Source organism: Sceloporus occidentalis, unplaced genomic scaffold (assembly GCF_023333645.1).
Source record: "Sceloporus occidentalis isolate IW3139 unplaced genomic scaffold, rSceOcc1.0.p SCAF_13, whole genome shotgun sequence".
In the NCBI taxonomy this organism is placed as follows: Eukaryota; Metazoa; Chordata; class Lepidosauria; order Squamata; family Phrynosomatidae; genus Sceloporus; species Sceloporus occidentalis.
Window position 1 is genome coordinate 8,297,889 of NW_028316993.1, and position 23,682 is coordinate 8,321,570.

The 23,682-nt window shown below is 41.2% G+C and overlaps 1 protein-coding gene and 3 long non-coding RNA genes across 4 annotated transcripts; 2 read left to right on the forward strand and 2 right to left on the reverse strand.

Annotated features, from left to right (window-relative positions):
* Positions 1 to 240: 240 nt before the first annotated feature.
* Positions 241 to 4,325, reverse strand: LOC149304827 (uncharacterized). Its single transcript, XR_016271809.1, has 5 exons — positions 4,300 to 4,325; positions 3,493 to 3,522; positions 2,050 to 2,079; positions 1,558 to 1,595; positions 241 to 508 (listed from the first exon to the last, which is right to left on the reverse strand). It is a non-coding gene; the product is annotated as an uncharacterized LOC149304827 (long non-coding RNA).
* A 55-nt stretch (positions 4,326 to 4,380) lies between these two features.
* Positions 4,381 to 10,492, reverse strand: LOC149304828 (uncharacterized). Its single transcript, XM_089479129.1, has 9 exons — positions 10,411 to 10,492; positions 9,600 to 9,638; positions 8,371 to 8,415; positions 7,889 to 7,963; positions 6,872 to 6,901; positions 6,582 to 6,644; positions 5,929 to 5,979; positions 4,722 to 4,757; positions 4,381 to 4,413 (listed from the first exon to the last, which is right to left on the reverse strand). Exons 1-9 carry the CDS (start codon positions 10,462 to 10,464, stop codon positions 4,381 to 4,383), a joined length of 426 nt encoding a protein of 141 aa, XP_089335255.1. The 5' UTR covers positions 10,465 to 10,492.
* A 4,282-nt stretch (positions 10,493 to 14,774) lies between these two features.
* On the forward strand, positions 14,775 to 18,497 carry LOC149304829 (uncharacterized). Its single transcript, XR_016271820.1, has 4 exons — positions 14,775 to 14,821; positions 15,844 to 15,876; positions 17,173 to 17,223; positions 18,451 to 18,497. It is a non-coding gene; the product is annotated as an uncharacterized LOC149304829 (long non-coding RNA).
* Positions 18,498 to 19,742: 1,245 nt separating this feature from the next.
* Positions 19,743 to 23,239, forward strand: LOC149304830 (uncharacterized). Its single transcript, XR_016271914.1, has 4 exons — positions 19,743 to 19,785; positions 21,015 to 21,131; positions 21,688 to 21,735; positions 23,040 to 23,239. It is a non-coding gene; the product is annotated as an uncharacterized LOC149304830 (long non-coding RNA).
* Positions 23,240 to 23,682: the final 443 nt, after the last annotated feature.

Consider the following 23,682-nt stretch of genomic DNA (forward strand, 5'->3'; position numbering starts at 1 on the left):
TATTTACAGCTTTATATCTATCTCTTTTTTTTCAAGACAGTAATATGTGCTACCAGATGTTGGCAGGATGAACATTAAAACCAGTTATAGTGTCTATGGTTTATGGAACTTGTAGCAGGCCAATACCTGATGTCCAGTGGCAGTTCCTACATTTATCAGCACAGTCAAGGAGTCTATCGTCATCAAACCTCATGCAAATCAAAAAGCATGTTAGTGCTTACAATCGGAGTAATATTTATTCTTATTTTCATGAAACATTTTCCTGGACAAAATATTGTAATAAAGAAGCCAAAATCTAGTAATTTTTCTAGTGCTTACACTGATTTGTTGTTCTTAAGTAGAACGGTCGCTGTTAATTCTGCAAACATTTAGTCTGATCTCAGGTCATTAATTCTGCAAACAATGATGCAGCTGTTGTTGCTCAAGCAGACACTTTAGTTTCCAAATTTCTTATTGCATGCCTCAGACAGGTATGTAATTCCAAAACATCTGGAAAAGATGGAAGGGGCTGAAAAGAGAGAAGAGAAACCCAGATTTATTTATTTATTTATTTATTTAAAATGAAGATACAGGCTTGCCATTAACTAGATTTAGTCCAGTCCATCCCTATGATCTTACTAGACCTGCCATTTGCAATTTTAGAGGCAAACAAATGTGAAGAAGAGACACTGGCATCCCCAGCAGCTGCTTTGCTGAACCATCACTTTTGAAAGTTGTAGGATTGTATGCTTCACTTATAGATCTCTCTTCCTTCCAAAAGTGGTCTTCCGGGAAAAATAGTTGGTGATCAAGAACTTGTGTGGTTATCTCCCCCCCATCCCCTCCAACATTACATGAGGAGGTATCCAATACCACCTCCTGTAATGCAACCTCCTTGGCCAGGTATCAGAAGGAGCAGAACACATTATAAACCATCCTGGGCATAAAATGCTATTTGAAAACACTGAAATTCTGAACCCTGCCAACATCTATCAGGTCAGAATGCACAGGGAAGCCATCGAAATCCATAAACACCTGGACAACTTCAACAGGAAAGAAGAAACCCTTAAAGTTAGCAAAGTTTGGCTACCAGTCCTGAAAAACACTAAAATCACGACCTGGCAAAATGCAAATGAAAACCTCCAAGGGTCAAGGGTTTTTCCCAGCAGAAAATGATCACTAATAAAACAGACACTAATCCTCTTTGCATATCCTCCCATCCTGAGGGCCTTGCCATTCAACAACAGAACAATATAGAGAATAACATGGAAATCACTCCTCCCTACTCAGGGTCACACAGTATATATATATATAATACCCCACTCTCTTCCATGCCTGCATTCTCTGAAGATGCCGGCGAAACATCAGGAATAAACCCTTCTGGAACATGGCCACACATAGCCTAAAAAACCCACAAACAACTAAACAAATTTATTCGAGAGGAAGTCTCTAAGAATGAATTCTCAATGCCCTTGTGAAGCCACAATTCCTGCAGTTCTTTCCAGGAGGTCAGTATGGGTTCAGCTGGCTGGAAACAGGTTGGACATTATAGTGGACATTTGGTGACACTGTTCTTACCATAGGCATGTTGTTTACTCCTCATCTTGATCTTCATCCTGTGAGAAAAAGTACAAAGTTATTTTTGTTGGCATTCCCTTTCAAAAATGAATGCACAATTATTTGCTGGTGTGAAAGAAGACTGTATGAAATATTTAGAGAACAGTTCAGCTCAATGCAGTTCGAAGTCTTGCTGATCGCAATGTCATAACAAAATCTGAAGACAGATATTAAATGCATGTCTTCCAGGAGCAACAGTTGATCTTCAGCATCAAATCCAGTTGTGTCAGTTTTCATCTTCACTAGTAGCGATTGTTGCTGCTGTTGTTGTTTTTGAGAGGCAGAAACCAAATGGTTTTTGACTGAGGACAGAAAACTAAGCTAGTCTGAAGGACTGTGCACTTCAACAGGAATAGCTCACAACAATAAATTATTGGCTGCAATCTGGCATGGTTCTTTGTACAGCGCACCTGGGTAAGAGACCATGCAATCATAGGTTCTTTTGATACTTGCCTCTTCTGGTTGTGGTTTTGGCCTCCTTCCCTGCAAAGGAATGTCAAAAAATTAAGAAGCTATAACAACCTTTTGAGATAAAATAATAAGAGTGAGTGAAGACTGTAACACTGTCATACAAACCCTCACCTGAACTGATTTTTAAAGGAAGGAAATAGTCATTTCAAAACAGTGGTGATAGAATAGCATTCTCACTCTAGTTTTAACACATTGAGTCCAAACTAAGTTCAGATCCCACATGGTGCTTCACTTGTGTAAAACTCAAGTTGTTGCATGATTGCTGTGTTACACCAACCAGTTGTATATCTGCCACTGGGCCTACTTTATTGTCCCATTGTGCAATGGACAGTCCACAATGGCTGTTTCTGCAATTCCAGTGAAGAAAGTGATACACTGAAGGCATTGATCAATAGCTATACATCCTCCAAGAATGCACAACTCCATGCCTAAGAATCCTCTTGGAAGACCTAACTAGACATTCAATTCTTAAAAAGTGAGTCAATACATACATACATCCAATTGATTCTATTCTAGTGAAGACTAATAAAGGAGTGTAGGTGCATGTGAAATGATGACACGGGTGCATCTCCACTTATGCAAACGAAGCACAATATGTCCATTACAAAATGGGCAAAAATAAAAAGAGAAATTATAGCGGACCTGCTGTATCTGTGCATTCAACCACCTGCTGATGTATATGCATATATAATTAGTTATCTGGGATTCAAAACAATTTTAAAAAGTTCTGAAATCCAAAACATGTCTTGTTCCAAGCATTGTGGGTAAGGGGCACCCAACCTGTATGGCAAAAATGCTCATTTGAGATTCTCGCTTGCACAGATGTCTCAACCATATGGAGTGGGTGTGAATGGATTGGGGTGTATGGATACAACAACAGGGATTTTATAGTATTATATATCATCTTGGTGAAATATGCACAGGTAGCTGAAGGTTACAATGGCATGATGGCTTACTGGCTGGGGAGGGTGAGGTGGAAGGAAGGAAGGCACCCAGGTGGCACCCAGAGATCCAGGAGGACAAGCTCCGCTTTCTCAGCAGCAGCAGAATGGAGTAATCTTGTCATGCCCCCTCGCACAACTCATAAGTGACCATGGGAGCAGCCTATAGTTCTTCAAAGCTGCTAGAATAGGGGATCCTTGTCCAAGGAGGCAGTGAATTCCTCCTCCATGACATCCAAAGTAGGCCATGCAGCAAGCTGTGGCCCTTGAAAGCTATCACTGAGAAGTTTGAGAGATACAGGACTGCATGGGCAAAGCATTACAATCTGCCCACACAGCATAGGATCATGGCCACTATAGTCCGACATCAAGGGTGGGAATTATGTAGTCTTCCAGATATCACTGACTCCAACTTCCAGCAGGTCTATCTAGCATAGCTAATGATGCTGCCAGGAATGTGATCCAACAATATCAAGTAGGTTACCTTTTTCTTGTGTTGCCAATGTTTTCTACCCTGGAAGAGAAAGAAAACAACCAAAAATGATTCCTTGGCTTCTGAAAATATTGGAAACATTGCCCTGCATCCCTTTGGGATGTGTGAAAAACATTCTCAAAATTTCCCATTCTTGAGTTTTTAAAAAAGGCTGTTTTGACAGGCTGAGACAGCATGCTGAAAAAACCACAAGAGGGTTGTCTCCTCCAATGTCAAACCGAGGAAAGGAGTACTTTGCTTCACGTTATGTGACAGCAAGAAACATGTCTTGCTGCAAAATGGCTGCCTATTCCCTTTGCAAAGCAAAAGACTTGCAAACAAGTGGCTGATTGCTTAAAAGGATGCCAGCAGCCCATCTGATGTTTTTGAGACACAGCGACAAGCGTTTGAGTTTTAGATGGCTATTGCAATTTTATGCCGTGGCAAGTTTGTAGGAAAACATGAGAACTCTGTCCAAAAAGGGCAAGAAATGTCTTACTGTCTCATAGGTGAGGAGAAAACAAAGATTTGGTTTCTCATTCTGTGACTGAGGAAAGTGAAGATTCACATCCCTAATCCCACCAACCAGGAAAACTGATAGAGCTGTCGCCCTTCTGTGACGTGACACAATCCGAAACATCCAAGCCAGATTTTGCCTCTTTTAACATCCCCAGATGAAGAAGGGAGATCATTGTCAGATGTGTTCCTCTTCTTCTCTTCGTGTGCTCTTACTTATTTTCTTTGGGCTCCCAAAGACACTAACATCCCACATCTAGGATGAAGGTATAAAAGGAACGGGTGTGATCCTTGAAAACATACCTTGCCTTGTCTCCTTTTACCACCCTATAAAGAAAAAAATAGAGAAGAAGAAAAACATTAGCCGCACATGGGTTCCTCGTTTTAGATAAGTAGCCTTTGGCCTTGGTGAATCTTCTAGTTTATGTGGGAGCCGCAGGGGTGTAACTAGAGTTACAGATACTCCCCCCCTGAGTAAGAATTGTGCCTAACTGTGGCTCAGTACAGACTGCCCAAAAACGGCAGTCTGCAGGTGCCCATTTTAACTCTGGAGGGACACCGCAGCCGCTAAGCCCCACAATGTCCCTCCAGAGTGAAAAGAACCCAGTTTTTCTGGGCTCTTTTACCAGCACCCGGGTTATGTCACAAGTGCGCCAATGGAACATAGAAGCAACATGAGGTTTATAAACAAAATAGGCAGAGTGTAGACAAGGAGAAAGTATTACCTGTGGCCTTCCTTTACCAAAGAGACTTCCTAGTTTCTAGAAGGGGGGGAAAAGCCATAATAATTTGCATGAAGCCAGTGCTTAAGTAGCTAAAATGTTACTACCCATAAACAAGATGGAAGTATTAGCAGACAAAATTTGCAGCAGTCAAAATACCTCCCTCCCTCCCTCCCTCCCTTCCTTCCTTCCTTGTGTTACTGTAGAAAGACCACATATATTTTGAATGTAAATCCTTTGTGAGCCAAAATTTTGTAGCATGACGGATGTATAAATCATGCTTCCTTGTGTGACCACACAAGGAAGGAAGGAAGGAAGGAAGGAAGGAAGGAAGGAAGGTTGGTGCCCACCAGCTGGAGGTAAGGGAGCAATTGACCAGCCTCATTCCTCATGTACTTTTGTTCTGGTTCCAAGCTCTCTCATGCTTCTACCAACAATAAGATTAGGCTTTCACAACTCCTTTAGTAATACTTATTCTATTGGCCTAAATCCCCTTGATAGTCATGACTCAAGCAGAGCCATTGACTCAGTGAAATTTACCTATATGTTACTCATCATTCTACAATTGATTCAATGCATCAACTCTGTTTGGGAATTACACACAGGATTCTAGTAGTCATGTTACAATTTTTTTGCCTTAGAAAGGATTGACAATAAAAAAAATATATGCGGCCTTTCTACAAGCAAGAAACCAGCCTGTTCAATATAGTCAAAGTCTAGCAAAATACAAGTGGGATATTTTGGGAGTGACATGAACCTAGTGAAATGCACATAGCTGGGCCTTATTCACTGCAAACCTATATGTGCATCTACCCCTTCCCTTCAACCATGGGATATATTTAAAGGCCCAGTTCATTCAAATATATCAAGAATGGAAGATAGCTAAAGGAAGTCAGCTTAATGAATATATATATATATATATATATATATATATATATATATATCTCTTAGATTTGAAGCTATAATGACATAGGATGCTCACACAGATCATTTCTTTGATACTGCTGCATATTTCTAGAATTATCCATTGAGGATAACATATTGACTAGGTATAAAATTATTTTTCACCTTTATTTTAAATGAATGAATCCTAGAAAGGCCCAGTTATCACACTTTTCTAAGTTAACAAGACTATCAAAATTCTGGATCTCCTGAATCAGCACAATCAAACCATTGTTTTTAAAGGGACTTGCAACAGAAAGCCTCTTACCGCCATAGGGTTTTCTCCTTCACCTCCTCCCATTAGCATGGCTAATCCATTCTACAAGGAAAGGAAAATGTCAGTCATCCTTCTTTAACACATAGGTCTCCAGCTCGAATATGCCCTACGTGATTTCCTTTATTATAATGGGATGTGATGAGCCACAAGAGGATTGAATTTCCCTCTGTAACTATTGTTATGCTCAAACCCGGAGAATGACCACTGCGGTTCAGGTGCAAGCAGAGGAAAGCCCAAAGTGTCTGAGATAAATGACCTAGTCAAAGACAATCTAGGAATCAGGTTCTAGATCATGCAAATACTGAATGTACTCATGTATAAGTCTAGAAATTTTGGTCAAAAAAGTGACCCCACCCCCAAAAAACCTGTGTCGACTTATCCATGATCAATGTAAATACTGTACTTATAACTCTTGTGATTCTTTTTTTTTTCTTTTAAGATCCGTGCCTTCATGAAAGGTTAGAGTGAAATCTGTTTGGGAAGCATTGACTCATCACTCTACTCTCTTATCCATCCAGTCTTTCGTGTGAACACAAACAGTTATGTCTGCTGGAATTTTGTAATGTTACACGTTGCTTGTTAAGGATGTCAAGGATGTTTCAAAAGTATATGAAATGGAATATATGAAATGGATGGCTCCTTACCATTGGACTGCCACCTTCCTTGTTGTCATCACCCATGCCTTCTAGAAGTGCAGGCAACATGGTCTAGAACAGGAAAACAAAGTGTCATCCTCTCTATCACTAGACATGCATAGATCTCCAGGTTTGATGTGCCCAAGATTGCTTGCATTATTATGGGGTAAAGAAATTAGTCTAAAGAAATTTGTCTCATTTGGACCCCATTTTCAGTTACCGTTCGTAGGGAGATGACGAAAGGCTTACAAGAATTCGAGCATGATAACGGTGCTAAGATACAATGGATAGTTTCTTACCGATAAACCTTTTAGATTCTCAAGCATGGCCTGTGAAAGATTGAGGAAAAAATGTTCATCATCTTTCTTTTCTGTGCTATTTGTTTGTTTGTTTGCTTGTTTAAAACATTTATCTTTCATCTTTCAATCCACTTCTCAACCCAAGACAATGCGCAATGGTTAAAATACATCATTTAAACAATTTTGTCCTTTAAAAATTAAGTAATCTTAATTGTTCAGATTGATATTAATAATAATTTATTTCATAGTGAATAAATAACACAATTTATTAAAATGTTACATTTATTAAAATATTGCATTGGGGTGCAGCATGAGGACATTTCCAGTCTCCTCCTCTGACCATCATAAGGAGTCCTGTCACAATTCCTCATCACAATCTCATTCACTGGCCGAAGGGGGATAGAAAACTCATCCTTCTCCATTACAGTCACCAGCAAAACAGGCCTCCATCGCTTGATGTAGCTGCTGGCTCTTAGGTAGGTTTGAAGGAGCATTTTCTGTTGTGGAAATAGTGCCACAATCATAGTTGAAGGAGTTTATCACATGGGAGGAATTTCTCTTAATTTCGAATGAAAAGGAAGTGGGGCCAGAACGCATTCATGTGAATTCGCTAGTTCGGCGAATTTACGTGAATTTGAATTGCGTTCGAACTGGCTTCCCATTGCCTAAAAATAGCTTGCCATTGCCCGAAATTGCGTGTAAACGCCTCTCAGGCAATAACGTGAAACCCCAGGATCACGTTTGGACTGACTTCCCATTGCCTCAAATTGCGTGTGGTAGTCTATCACGCAATAATGTGAAACCCCATGATTGTGTTCAGATTGCCATTGGATTATACTTCCAATTCTCCTTGTCTGATAAACTCCTTAGTGAATACAGAGCAGTTACAGATCTGGAACATTAAGTTACGAGTTCACAACTGCAATGCAGCATGCCGGCCAGTGTTCATGATGTTTCAGGACCACATCTGACTTCATCACAGGAATAACCCTGAAACTAAAACAGATAGTTTCTTACCAAAGGATTTCTGCCTCCGCCATCTTCCTCATCACCACCACCACCAGCACCTCCTAGAAGCATCGGTAGCATTTGCTACAAAGAAAGAGGGAAAAGGTATAATTCACTCTACCAGTGCAGTCCTAAATATATAAACTCTGGGGAAAATAGGGTTTTGTGGGTTTTTCAGGCTATGTGGCCATGTTCTAGAAGAGTTTCTTCCTGATGTTTCGCCAGAATCTGTGGCTGGCATCTTCGGAGAGTACTGGCATGGAAGAGAGTGGGTATATCTTCACATCACCTTATTCCATGGGACATTTTGTCCATCATTTTCCAATGGCTTTTCAGATGGGTTGCCCCACCTAAATAAGATGCTGCTCAGAGCAACCCAATCAAAGGTTAGTAGTCACCATATGGACACTTACCAACCACTTGCCTCCAAAAATAATGAAAAAGGATAGGCCAAATATTTCAAATGCTATGGTGTAGCCTCAGTTTCTTACCAGCATATTACTCATCCCGCCTCCTCCAAGCATAGCAAATGGGTTCTACAAGGAAAAGAAAAGACCATTACATGCATACTTTCCATGCCTCCATCTTGAATGTATTTCATATGGCTTCCTTTGTCAATGAATGAGGAATTTTGCCCTTCCTCCAAAGAGAGAAGTTCATTTTCCTCAATAAATGTTACTACACAATCTCCATTGCTTATGTATTATAATGACCTCCCTGAAGGATAAGATGGGATTAATTTTTATATGCTTAATTCCTAGACTTTCAAAGTATTTATCATTTTCTGTTGCATATTCAGTATCAGCTGAATATACAAGCCTTGTACAATTCCTCTTCTTCCTTTAGTCCGACTCTTTGTTCCTTTCTCATGCACAGCTCTCTGTAAGACTTCCAACTCTTGCTTTCCATTTACACCTTTCCTACATCTTAGGCTTCGTCTGCACTGCAGGAATAATGCAGTCTGATATTCCTTTAGCTGCCGTGGCTCAATATTATGGAATTCGAGCATTTGTAGTTTTATGAGATTTTTAGCCTTCTCTGTCAGAGAACTCTGGTGCCTCAGCAGACTACAAATCCCAGAAATCCTTAGGATGGAGCTATGAGAGTCAAAGCAGTTTCAAACTGCATTATTTCTGCAATGAAGATGCAGCCTTAGCTTCCCCTTTCTTACTGGCTTCATCCTACTGAAGCGATTTCATATTGAGGAGAAAACCAGTGTGGTGTAGTAGGGAATTGAACCATGATCTCCAGAGGCATAATCCAACACTCAAACTCAAATCTCCAGAGTCATAATCCAACACTCCAGGGTCATAATCCCCCACCTCACAGACTCCTTAGTAGCCTCCTAACACATTTGTCCTACTAAGAATAGCCCTCTCTTAACTCCTGTTGTTTCATTGGGTTGTGAAAATAAAAATGAAAGTCAGGAGAATTTTCAGCTCAAGTTTCTTTAAATCACTAAGAACACTTCTTCCCTTTCCTGCATTGTTAAATGTGGTTGGACTACAAGTCCCAGAATTCTTCAATCTCATTTTCAGGGATTTCTGAGAACTGATGTCCTACTATGCCTGGGGACCCAAAATTTGGAATCCCTGTTTTAGAAGAAAAAGAGGATATGGGGCGCAGGCATATCCTCTCCAACCCTCTAATAACATTTTATTGCCTTTCAAAATTCTGGAATCAAACCATTGTGTCTGAGATTCTGCTTTATTCAACTCACCGACATCTCCTCCCCGTCTTCTTCTTCATCTCCAGTGTCCTACAAAACAGATGTTATTTTTTAACTTAACCTCATCATTTTTACTGATTGGGTGGATTGTTTAAACTAGCCCATGTGGAACCTTTAGGATTTCAGGGGTAGCCATCCTGGTTACAGCCCACTTGGGCTTCTCATCTGGCACACCTAGCTCCATAAAAAGTCCCCCGTTCCCTCTTTAGACAAGAGAAACCTGATCTTTCGCTGTGCAGCTGAGAAGCTGAATGTCAGCTGACTTTGCCTAGAGTTTTACAGACAATTACCAAACACGAGAATTCCTTTTTTGTACACCTCTATGAATTCTGGAAAGAAACAATAATATTATTTGAAATTCAATACAGTTGGAACCTCCACATGGTCTGAGATAGTAATGCCTTCAGTTTTCAGCGCCCATAATTTTGGGTTGCGTAGTAAAAGGCAGGGGTGGACAACTGCAGAGAAAGCGGGGCCATTCTTCCCGTGCCCCCATGTGCCCCATCATCAAGGCCAAAATATGGCCATTGATGTAGGTTTGAGGATTTGGGGCTTAGCTGGAGAGGCCAGAGGACCCAAACTGTAAGTGTCTGTATGCATGTTTTTTGTGTGGTTTTGAGTCAAATGGTTTTGCTGCCATGATGGCTTAAAAGTCTAAATATCAAACAGTAAAGAATTTTTAAAGTTCAGCCTATTAAGAGCTTAGGAATTGCCAATAAAACCACCACTACATGAGATCTAGGTTTTTCAGACCCATCATCTGAACTGCTATGCTAGCCCAGTAGGATTCATTCACTCTTACCCAGGATTGTGCCGACGCCACAGAAAGGAAGGCAACCACTAAAAGCAATTTCATCTTCTTTGGCACTCCTCAGCTCTTTCAGACCTTGATGTTCCTGGAGTGGCATTATGCGCTGCACTACAACACTTTATACCTCATTTGGCAAGCCTGACTGATCAAACCTAATGCTTCAATTGTCAAAGACTACCTGTTCTCTTTCTCTGTAAGGAAATGCTGGAAAAGCATTTCCATCATGCTTGAAAAAAAATAGTAACAAAGGCTTGATCATCTTATTGCCCATTACTCTGGAGGTTTTGAAAGTATGGCCTAAATCTTATTAGTTAGTGTCAGCTAAAGAAGACTGACTTAAACAAAGGTCAACTCATGAGTCAACACTTACGTAGTTCCCATTAATTCAACTGAGCTATCTAAGATTCAAACCTTTTTTAAAGTTTGTTTTAAAAAGATAAGTAATATATTAGTCTATAAAGTGCAATGCCCATTTTGTTCCTTTAGGGCTCTGACACCTGATTTCCACCTCATTGGTTTCATCTGTGTTCAAGGCTTATTCTGAGCTTGCTTAGAGGGAATCATGCTTATGGGGCTTCAGGGATTCTCTTCACTTGTTTGTGCTTTATCCATATACACCGTTCATGCCAAGAACCTGATGGCTTTGGCTCATCTGTCTGATCAGCTCTGCCATGTGCTCTATCAAAACATGATGCTCTTTCAACCAAATGACCTTTTTCTGATAAGGTTCATTTCCTCAACTTCCCTTATCAGTGATTAGCCTCCTTGTACAAAATAAAATCGCTATGCCTTGTCCAAGAGTAGCAAAGTCACTTGATTCGGCTAAAGCCCTTAGCTGACGTGATGGATATATTGCTTAGAGCCAAAGGAAACAGGCAGCTAATGCTGACTGCTAGCATCACTTAGCAAAATCCGATTGCCCATGTGTGTGTCCAATTATATCCTCTACCTGCTTCCTGATTTGTTGTATGGGAACATCAGAGTGTCATATACATAGTATAATTCCTGATTTAGTGGGACCATATTTATGAAGAAACACTTTCAAGTAACAAAGAATGGGACCGAAGGAGTAGGATGTAAGAGAAAAGCAGCTGCAAGCAAATGAGGAAGAAATTGCAGAATGTCAGGTTTCAAAATTCAAATGACACAATGAAAAATTGGTACAACGTTGCTTACAGCACAACTTTAAAGTGGCTTATCCACTTGGTAGCCAGGAGTCATTCTTCCTACCCCATCATTCAAAGCCAAACTAATAACAGCCAAACACAAGTACTTACTACCACATCTTCCACCACATTCTTGGTTCTTTATAATCATTTTTATATTGATAATTGAATTAAGAAAAAGTGAGGCACATTCATATTTCAGATGTGTCCCTTAGACACACAGTGGCATGGTCGGGCTAAAACTATGGGAATTCAGTAATTGAGGCTTGTGTGTTTCTATACATCCTCCTAAAATCTGAGCACTAGAAGTGTCAAAGCTAATCATAATATTGTCAGGAAAACAACAACTGTCAAACTTTTTTTTTTGTTTGATTTGCATTTTTTATGAATATAGACTATTTTGTACTTCTTATACTATGTAGGTTCAAACAGAGTTGTCTTTCAGACTTCAGATCTTTCTCAGTGAGCCATTTATCACTCCCCAAAACGCAAATATTGGGGAAAGTTGCATAGAAAACATGTATAAGATAACTGGAAGCACTGCATACAGAATGTGTATGTTGGTGGAAATTGTGTATGAAAATAAATATGAATCTCTCTCTTTCTATACGTATATATGTGTTTTTTTAAAATGTAGATTCCTGTGAAAGCTGGACAAACACACCAAGCCATGATAGATGCAAAGCTAATACAGATCTTATGTAATCTGAATTGTCTTGATTAGTTAACAACCATGCAACTACAATGGACCCATGCCTTATGCTGGGGATCCATTCCGGACTCCCCCCTCCCTGCACATAAGGCAAATAATGCGTATGCTCAAATCCTATTGAATATAATGGGACTCAAGCATAGAGGCGTGGCAGCGCACGCACGCTACAGGGGTGCACGCCATTCACTATATTGCAGGATGGCTTCAGCGTAAGCTGCAAGCCGCGTATAGTGCACCCGTGTATGGCGCGGACACACTGTAATATGCATTTCATCTTTAAAGCCTAGGAATAGGTTCCTCTGCAATATGACTAAAATCTTCAGGTGTCCTTCACAATCTTGTCTGTCAAGGAAGATTTGTAGAAAGTGGGGCAACTGACATTGGGGCTTGTGTGCATTTGGCTTCATAAAGATACAGCAGGAAATCACAGTAGCCATGGATGTGGCCAATGTTTTGGATCTTTTTGGATTTTCTTCCAAGCATCAAAGAAATGGCAGGTAAAGTATAGATTGTCAGGATAAACACCAACAATCATGTCATGCCACGTCCAGAAACTCTTTGTACCCTTCTTTTGGTTGGATGCAGTGATGTTATTTCATATAATGGTTAGGGTGATGCAAGCCATCTTTTGACCTTTCCACGTAGATAAAGCTGTCATTTTCCTTACCTTCTTTGGACAATAGAAGCATTGGTTCAGATCCACTGAGGCTTGCAGGGCGATGTATAAATACCATAGACTGGACTAGCTGTTAACCACAAAGAGTATTCCTATCTCTGAAAAAGGAAAGAGTAGACAAGAGGCAAGATGATGCTTTATACATTGCTGGCTGCTTTTTTCCTGGTGACATCTGCCCACCATTTGGTAAGAGGGGATTTTCTGAGAGTAGGTTTTAATTTCCAGAATTAAAAATAAATTGGGGATTTCTAACTAAGAAACTATCAACTGTGCTAAACCTATTTGGGAGCTAGCATTCAACACCTTGTCCTGACCCTATGGGTGCCATGAGCGAATCCTGAACACTTCTTATACAAGCTGATTAGAAAGGCGCTGTGCAAAACCTGATTTTTTTCCATTAGAAAGACCTTGCTAGCTTGGCAGATTGCCACACCCATTGCTAAACATAAGTAGCTAAAATAATTTAGATCTAAGGCTGACATGGAATCAATAACATTTTCTCCCTAAAATTACAAGATGGCTTTATAAATGGAGCAGATTAATGAGGATTTCAGTCTTGCATTCAGCATTGGGCATGACGTCCTACACTGCATGTTGGACTGGAATCTTATATCTGGTTACCTGGGATGTCAAGGGACCCCTTAAACAGTAGACAAGTATAGAATGGTACAGTTGATGTCTAATGCCATGCAATCAGCCTCTGTCTCCAGTGGATCATCTACTCCATTTCTGTGTTGTTTGTACCTTTGGTTCTGTCTTTCTATCTTGTTGCTTTCCCTGTGGCTGGAATGTAGTTTATAAACTCTTTGGGGTGGCAGCCAGTCTTCTCTTCTTCTTTCCTTGTCCTTTTTTCTCCTGTTCCCCCCAAGTCCTTCTCCGCCCCTACCTCTTCCCACATAACTCTGTTGGGCACCATGTAGATTGACAGTAGCTTCTTCTTTCAGCCTAGATATGATGAGGAGCACGGTGAGCATTATCACAAAAATCATGGGAAACATGGTCACAAACAACATGGTGAACATCATCATCATCATGAGGTATGTTTGGTGGGCTTCCTGTATTTGTATTTGTGATAATGGGCTCTCCTATTATCTGGGCAACACAATTGAGGGGGGTAGTCGCTCTTCCAAGAAAACAAAGGGTTAAAGCTATGATGGTTTTAAGTTACGTTCTTGAGGGCCAGCATCATGGAGGAGCAACAGAGATCATGAGAGAGAATTGCCCAGTTTGGGAAGAAGTGTGGAAGCTTCAAGATGCTTCCAGATGAGAGGATATAAAAACTCAGGCCTGGTACAGATTAGAAGAAAGGGGTGGGCAGAAGCTGTCCTTTTCTCCTCCCGATCATTGCCACTGTTTAGACTAAAAGCTTTTCTTTAAAGATCTCCTCTTTTCCATGCCCTCAAGTGGCTTTGCCCATAGGAGGGGGAAGCAAAGTTTCTGCAGAGTCGAGTCCAAAGCACACTGCAGAAATAATCCAATTTGAGACTGCTTTAACTGTCCTGGCTCAGTGATAGGGAATCCTGGTAGGGTTTTGTTTTTTGGGGTTTTTTTGGCATTTCTTTGGCACGGCGTGTATAAACGTCGTGCCAAAGAAGTGCTGTGATGCCCCTCGCCATGCAGTCGGGCACACAGCATGATGCTGGCATCGAGGCAGAGTCAGGGTGTGCGCCATGAAGTCGCCACATCCTCACTGCACCTTGTTGCCAGCGTTACTAGCCAGTCTGTTTTATGCTCCTAGACTGGTAAAATGTGAACTTTCAAACGAGACCTTTTTGGTGGTGAAACCATGCTTTTTTCCCACAGGAAAATGCCAATGTATTGCAACCACTTGCACCTAATCTTGAAGTGGTAAGTGTTCCCCTGGGTTATTATTTGCCTGTATGCACTTGTTTAGCTAACTAGTTTCTCCATTTATCAGCCAGGGAATGTGGGCGAATGGCTATCTAATGCAGGGCAAAGCCAAACAGACAATGCTTCCTAAGACTCCCTACTCCACTTTGTCTGGGCTCTTGGTGACTGCTCTTCAGTGGAGGAGAGTCTGTGTGTGGGAGAGTGAGGACAGGAGGGGATAGGTATAAATGGAGCCCTGGTGGCGCAGTGGTTAAATGCCTGTACTGCAGCCATTCACTCAAGACCACAAGGTTGCGAGTTCAAGACCAGCAAAAGGGCCCAAGCTCGACTCAGGCTTGCATCCTTCCAAGGTCGCTAAAATGAGTACCCAGACTGTTGGGGGCAAATTAGCTTACTTGCTAATTAGCTTACTTGCTGTTCACCGCTATGATCTCTGGAATAGCGGTATATAAATAAAATTATTAATTCCTGTAGTTTGAAAAGGGGAATTATTTGGAAACATCAGATCAGGTAGTACAACTGTGAGATGTCAGAAGCGGTGTTAACTCTCAACGATTCAGAAGCGGAGGTGATTAAAGTATCACTTTCCTTTCTTGTTACGGTCACATTCTTTCGAGCACTAGTTCATATCATCCCATTTCATTGTGTGTGTGTATTTTTCAAATTCCTCATGAAGCAGTAGGTGCCTTTTCATGATGCCCACAATTTTCATATGCATTTCATATACAAGGATCCCCAACATATGCAGTTTTGCATGCATTTTCCCATGAGATATCCTTTTTCAGGTTTCCATGGCCAAGCAGGGGTTTGAATCCTGGTCTCCCAGAGTCTTAGAGCAATAAAAATGTTGTTGTTGTTGTTATTTGGGATATACAAATTAGGTTGGCTCAGTTTAAAAAGCAAAACCCATCCCTCCCTCATTCCTACTCCCAAGAGAGATTTTTAGCTTGTCCCTGATCCTGGAGATGAAAAAGCAAGATCTAATAATTCTAACTTGATTTCCTTTTTTTCTCCTACAGCCCGCAGTTGTGGAGACAAGATCTGTTCACACTGTAAGTGGTGCATTTACCAGCATGAGAATCAAATACACTGTTTTTCTTAAGCAGAATCTCTAGTCCATAAATGGGGTCCCTCAAGTAGTGGGACAATCTATGAAGGTTGTCCACAAGTGCACAGTTCCAAAAAGTATTTTAAGGGATGGCAGGAAGGTCATGATTACCCAATAGTTAATTTTAAAATTAATTCAAATCCCTAAATATATTTTGAGGGGAAAGAAAGCCCAGAAAACCCCAGCAACTTTACATTCCCACAAGTACTGAGAATCCTCTGTTAGTGGTTCCTCGATCTGTCTCTCCACAAACTTCAGTTCCAAGAGACCGCTCCAAATTTCATCTCAGAATGTAAAGAAGTTCTCTGTGGTGCTGAATCTATTTCGGAGCTAGCATTAAGCACCTTGGATAGAACTGTTGTCCTCCCCAGAGAGCAAATTGTGCAGACCTGTTATACAAGTGGATCAGAAATACATAATGCTGAAACACCTGCTCTTTTGGAAGATTGCCATGCCTTTCACTAAAAACGTGCAGCTAAAATAACTTAGAGCTGGGGTCTGGCATGAAATCAATGCCATTTTATGCAGAAATCTTAAATATTAATTTACAAATAAAGCAGATTACTAAAGACGTCAGTTTCACATTCAGCACAGAGCAGAAAGCGCTACACCACATGTTTGGGTACAAATATATACCCTTTGCCTGAGATGTCAATGGGACTGCCCTCTGAGTAGGCAAGTAACTACTTGCACTGAACTGCAGTGTTAATATTCAGTGCAATGCATTCAGACTTGCACTGCCAGTTTGTCCCCTACTTCATTTCTATATTGCTTGTTAATTTCTTTGCCTCTCCCTTTCTTCTGTGTTGTCTTTCCTGTGATTGGAGTTTAGTCTGTAAGCCTCCATTGGTATTGTTACCTTGCTGAATTGTTTTACTGTTGTTAGTAGTTACATGGCTTTTATTGAGTAATATCGCATTGAAGAGAGGGTGGCTTGAAGGATTGTGGGGTTTAGAGGATTGTTTTCTTGTTATTAACTATTGCATTTGTATTAACTCTGCTGTTACCCGCCTCGATCTTCAAAAGGGAGAGGCTGGATACAAATAAATGTATTATTATTATTATTATTATTATTATTATTATTATTATTATGTGGGGGGCAGGACAAGCAACCTTCCCCCCTCCTTTTTCTGTTTTCTACTGCTCCCTGCACCTTCTCCTCTCTTAATCCTTACTATCTAACTCTGTTAGAGTTAGATTGACACCAGTTATGTTGATTGACACAAATCTTCTCTTCCAGCATGAGCATGGTGAGGAACATCACGGTGTGCATGATCATCCACATGAACATGTGACGGTATGTTTGATGAGCTTCCTATATTTGCGCTATACATTGACCATGATGTGCCAATTTGCCTTTTCACCTAGTAGGTTTCCATCTCTGAGCAAGAATTTGATCCCTGTTCTCCCAGACTCCTATTGCAGCACTCAGAATGACTAAACTGGGCTGGGTGTAGTTGTGTGGTTTTCTGGGTCTGAGAGTCTGTGACTCTCCCAAGGAGTCCTGGTGGCACAGTGGTTAAATCATAGAATCGTAGAGTTGGAAGAGACCACAAGGGCCATCCAGTCCAACCCCCTGCCATGCAGGAAAATGCTGGGACTGTGGCCACAACGTTGTAGGTTCGATCCTAGAGGAGGGCTCCAAGATCCACTTTCGTAGGTCAGTAAAATGAGTACCCAGCTTGTTGGGTAAGCAATTGGCTTACATATTGTGCTAGTTCATTGATAAGTTCAGACCTACTAACTGTCTGAAACTATCTGAGAAACTTTGGAATTGATGGAGAAGTGCATGTGTGGGGGCTTCCTGCTCCACTATCCCTAAATGAAGGGAAGTGCATTTATAGGATGGACAAAGGCAGTGAAGCCTCAGTTTTCCCATTAACGTCCAAGACCCAGAACACCATCTGTCTCATGAGTAGAATAGGAACATCCAGGTAAATTATATTAGGGCTTATGTTTATTCTAACTTTGGCTGAATAGGATTTAGAATTTCTGGTAACTTTGTAACTACTTCTAAGTAACATTTGAAGGAAGATGCCTTCATGTCAAAGATAATCTTTTGCTAATGTAAGGTTATTTGTTTAGACTAAAAGCTTTTCTTTAAAGATCTCCTCTTCTCCGTGCCCTCAAGTGGCTTTGCCCATAGGACGGGGAAGCAAAGTTTCTGCAGAGTCAGGTCCAAAACACACTGCAGAAATAATCCAATTTGAGACTGCTTTAACTGTCCCGGCTCAGTGATAGGGAATCCTGGCAGTTTTTTCGGCATTTCTTTGGCACAGGGTGTATAAACGCCATGCCAAAAACATGCTGTGAATGACACCCCTCGCCATATCGTCGGGCACACAGCATGATGCTGGCATTGGGGCAGAGTTGGGGTGTGTGCCATGCAGTCACCACATCCCCACTCCACCTTGTTGCCAGCGTTACTAGCCAGTCTGTTTTATGCCCCTAGATTGGTAAAATGTGCATTTTCAAATGAGACCTTTTTGGTGGTGAAACCATGCTTTTTTCCCCACAGGAAAATACCAATGTACTGCAACCACTTGCACCTAATCTTGAAGTGGTAAGTGTTCCCCTGGGTTATTATTTGCCTGTATGCACTTGTTTAGCTAACTAGTTTCTCCATTTATCAGCCAGGGAATGTGGGCGAATGGCTATCTAATGCAGGGCAAAGCCAAACATACAATGCTTCCTAAGACTCCCTACTCCAGTTTGCCTGGGCTCTTGATGATTGCTCTTCAGTGGAGGAGAGTCTGTGTGTGGGAGAGTGAGGACAGGAGGGGATAGGTATAACCTTCCTGTAGTTGGAAAGAGGGAATTATTTGGAAACATCAGTTCAGGTAGTACAACTGTGAGATGTCAGAAGCTGTGTTAACTCTCAACGATTCAGAAGCAGAGGTGATTAAAGTATCACTTTCCCTTCTTGTTATGGTCACATTCTTTTGAGCACAAGTTCATATCATCCCATTTCATTGTGTGTGTGTGTGTGTGTGTGTGTGTATTTTTCAAATTTTTCATCCAACTCTACTGAATTTGAATAATTCTCAAGTTATAGTGGACCCTCGTTATCCATGCGGGATCCATTCCAGATCTCCCCACAGATGCCAAAACCCGTGCATTGCTCAAATTCCATTGACTTCAGTGGTGGAATCATAGGGTTGGCCATGCCACCATTGAAAACAATGGCACTTTGGAGGAACATCCTCCTTCTCCTCCTCCTCTTTTCCCCTGCCGCTTCTTTCTCCTTCCTTTTCCTCCTCTTCTTCCCACCATTATCTTCACCTCTTCCCCGCAGCCTCCTCTTCCTCCTCCTCTGCCCCCCTCCCCCATGGGCTTGCTATCCATGGATACCCAAATCCACAGATGGTAAGACCACAGATAAGGAGGGCCCACTGTATATAGATCAGGTCCAGGTTGCTTGAAGGACTGTATCTTCTAATGTGAGCCTGCTCAGGCACTAAGAAACTCAGAGGCTTCTCTCAGTCTCACCCCCTTCCCAGGCACATCTGCTGGAACTGCTAGACTTCTGACAGTGTGGTTTTGCTGATCTTAATGGATCTTCATGTTTTTAATGGATCCATTTGAACTGGTCTTCACTTATGTGGATCATTTAATTCCATTTTAACAATAACTTGGTGCATATTATTCTTTATGACTTTGCATGTGTTTTTAGAGTGCTTCCCAGCATTGGAGAAAAGACACTATATAAGTGAATTATTCTTTTAACAACAGTACTGGCAAAGTTTTCCCCATTCTCTTGAATTGAGTAGCAAAATAAGAAACCAGTAGCTTTTATTTCCCCTCTTCTCAGGTCATTCCTGTGCCTGAAGATTCAGTTGTGAAAAGGGCTGCAGTAAGTATGCACTGATGATACACACAGATACTTATGCGCTTACATCCACCCATTCCATCACCCTTCAAGTGTAAAGAGCAGCCACCCCACTTTACTAGTCCAGCAATTACAAATTGAAAGACATATGAGCAGCATATGAATGTCTCTTTGTATCTCTCTCTTTCCTTCGATTGATGGTGGTGGGTGGCATCAGACCAGAATCAATATCACCTAAAGAAGGACTCAAGCATTTCTTTTCATTGGGGGGTAAAATTGACTTTGGAACTTTAATGCACATCATCCCTGAGCATTGCTCAGGTAGAGGCCCCATCCCATATCTAGTGGACATTAGAGAGGGTTAGGTGGTGTAGTGGTAGATTTTGAGCTGTGGATCCACTGCATTATACTATGATTCTGGACACCTGGGTTTAAATCCCTGCTCAGTCATGGAAACCCACTGGGTGGCTTTGGGCAAGTCACACTCTGTCAGTTTCAGAGGACGGTAAGGGCAAACCCTCTCCAAACAAATTCTGCCAATAAAACCCCACGATAGGTTTTTGTTGGGGTTGCCATAAGTCGGAAATGACTTGAAGACACACAATAACAAGACTCCATATGTCCAGGTAGGGTCTCCTTTGTGGACCTTCAGCAGGTCACACTGTCTCAGCCTCAGAGGAAGGCAAAAGCACTCCCCCTTGGAATAAATCTTACCAAGAAAACCCCATGATAGATTCATCTTAGAGTTGCTGTAAATGGAAAACAATGTGAAGGCTCACAACAACAACAATCAGTCTTGATTGCCTATTCAAGACACACAACTGCAAACATTTTTGAATTATAACAGGGACCATTTACAAAAGTATTTTGTTCATTTCAAAATCCAGCCCACCCCACTATCAGGATAGATGTTGTGAACTGCAATGAAGCCCATAGTCCTGAAGATGCTCAGAGATAACATCATGCTGCTAATACATAAATCTTTGAGCCAGAGAGTCCTGATTACATTATGCTACTGCGCATGGACGGGTTATAACAGAGACAGGTTCATATTTCATAGGTCCTGGATTCAAGTCTCACTGCATCTATAAACCTGTAGGGTGATTTTCTGGCTCCCATACTGACTAGGGATGAGGGCTTCTATAGCTCAACATTTCTGTAAGGTAACCACCTGAAGGATCTTTGGAAATTCATTTGGATTGATTCCAAATCTCTTGACCCTAGGAGAATAATTGTGGTTTGTTCTTTTCCAGGATGGACCTGGAGGTCAAGGAAAAGGCAAAGGCAAAGGCAAAGGAAAAGGAAAAGGTCATGGCAAGGGGAAAGAAAGTGGACAAGGAAAAGGAAACAAACCAGAAGAGGGAAATGAGGTGAGAAATTTCTCAAGGATCATGCTGCTCCATCTATCATTCTAAATCTTAATCCTGGCTTGGGTTCTATGTTGGCTATTCAGTTCAACCTGCCTGTTACTTGCACTGTTGAAAAAGAGATTCCAATGCATTATACATGGGATGGAATCCTGTTGGTGACCTAAAAATGCCTTACACTGGGGTGGGCAAATGTGGAGGGGGTGAGTGCCATTCTCCTCCTTGTACCCACCTGGAGGGCTGCACAGGCAGATCACATTGGTATATTTTTGGCATGCCAGAGATCACGCGACTCCTGGCTGTCATTTTGGTTGAGTTTTGTGTGTGTGCCAGTTTTGGTAATTTGTGGCAAGTGGGGGATTCTTGAGGGAGGGAAAAGCAAGTCACTCCATTTATGGACCATTTGGAATTGGAGTCGGGTGACTTTCAGCAGAAAAATAGCCCCCAAATTCATCCCAAAATTTAACTGGGATGGATTTAACTGAGATTGGGGTTTATTGGGATGCACAGTTGACTACAGATACAGACCACAATATACTAAATCTCGTATTCCTTCCAGATGGGCGAAGAGAACTGGGAGGAGTAAGCCGTAAGGACTACACCACTGGTAAGTTCTCTCTTTCCTCTCATTTTCAGATTTTTTTTTTCAGTTCAGTTAATCTTTATTTTACAGTCATAGGCCACCATAGGTAAAAAGGGGTTACAGAATAAAAAAAACTAGGTAAAAAATGAGATAAAATCACAGGTTAAAAACAGTATTTAAAATATCCTTTTAAAATCCAGTGTGTGTGAAAGGGATCTAGGAGTCCAAGTAGACCACAAGTTGAACATGAGTCAACAGTGCGATGCGCCAGCTAAAAAGGCCAATACAATTTTAGGCTGCATCAATAGAAGTATAGTGTCTAGATCAAGGGAAGTAATAGTGCCACTCTATTCTGCTTTGGTCAGACTCCACCTGGAATATTGTGTCCAGTTCTGGGCATCACAATTCAAAAAGGATGTGGAGAAACTGGAGGATGTCCAAAGGAGGGTGACCAAAATGGTGAAGGGTCTGGAAACCATGCCTTATGAGGAATGACTTAGGGAGCTGGGGATGTTTAGCCTGGAGAAGAGAAGGTTAAGAGGTGATATGATAGCCCTGTTTAAATACTTGAAGGGATGTCATATTGAGGATAGAGCAAGCTTGTTTTCTGCTGCTCCAGAGAACAGGATCCGGAACAAAGAATGCAAGCTACAGGAAAAGAGATTCCAGCTCAACATTAGGAGGACCTTCCTGACAGTAAGAGCTGTTTGACAGTGGAACACTGTCTCCTTCCTTGGAGGTCTTTAAACAGAGGTTGGATGGCCATCTGTTGGGGATGCTTTGCTTGAGAGTTCATGCATGGATTCTTCAATTACAGAGGTCATTTTTCAGATATACATTCCTTATTAATCAGGCCCATCCCAAGATGTTTTGCTGCATCAGAGAAAGGACAAAATGGCACCTTTCCTACCCCCTATTCCATGTACAAAAGCAAATTGGACTGGGGGGTTGAATCTATTTCATACTGGAGGGAGGGCTCACATTTGTGAATGACAGTTGACATTAACAGAAATACTCTTGAGCTTTGGGACCTTCACAGAATAGCTATGAGCCTGACTCCATTTTTTCCAAATGAATATCCATACTTGCTATGTTTGGAATGTGCAGCCATCCTTCTGTATCTACAGATTCTGCATCCATGAATTCAACCTTATTGAAAATATATTTTACTATGCTATTATATATAATCGGACTTGAGCATCCATAGATTTCAGTATCCACATGTGTGTGTGTTCTGAAACCAAACCCCAGTGGATACCAAGGGCCCACTGTATCTGTATTTGTATATGTTTTTCTTTTCCAATTGATCACCTTCTCGTCTTTTACAGCTTCACCTAAATCCCATGGGATCAAGAACTGGCACCTGAACTAGATGTCATGTTCAGATCTTGCTGTAGTGAAATAAATAGAGCTGTAGTATTTGGTGAGGGCTTTCTCGACGGTTGATTCCACTGGATTCTCTTCAGTTCTCTTCTACAACAAATCACTGTTCAGGGAAGCTTGGTGGCAATACAAATAAAAATCCTTCTAAAACAATATTCTTGTCACATCCTGTTTCTAAATAAAGCTTAAAAATGCAGGCTTGCAAATAATGCTATTCAAAAATTACTAATCCTCAGTAATAATAATAATAACAACAACCAGCTCTACTACTCATAGCCAGAGTTTATCTAAAGCTTCCCTTCCTCACTCAGCAAAGGCAAGTGAGTATTTGGTTACAGCTCTTGGTTTAGCATTAGGGGCAGGATGGAGGGGCACAACATTTTGCTTCTTAGTTATATATGTCATTGTAGATACATAAGCAGACCTTGGAAAATTATCTTTCACCAAACAACATGTTATATTATAGCTCCAAAGGCCATATAGTAGTTACTGTTATAGTTGCAGTCTCAAAAAGTAACTCCAGTCTTTGCATTCTGGGGTTCTTCTACACTGTAGAAATAATGCTGTTTGACACCACATTAAATGCTA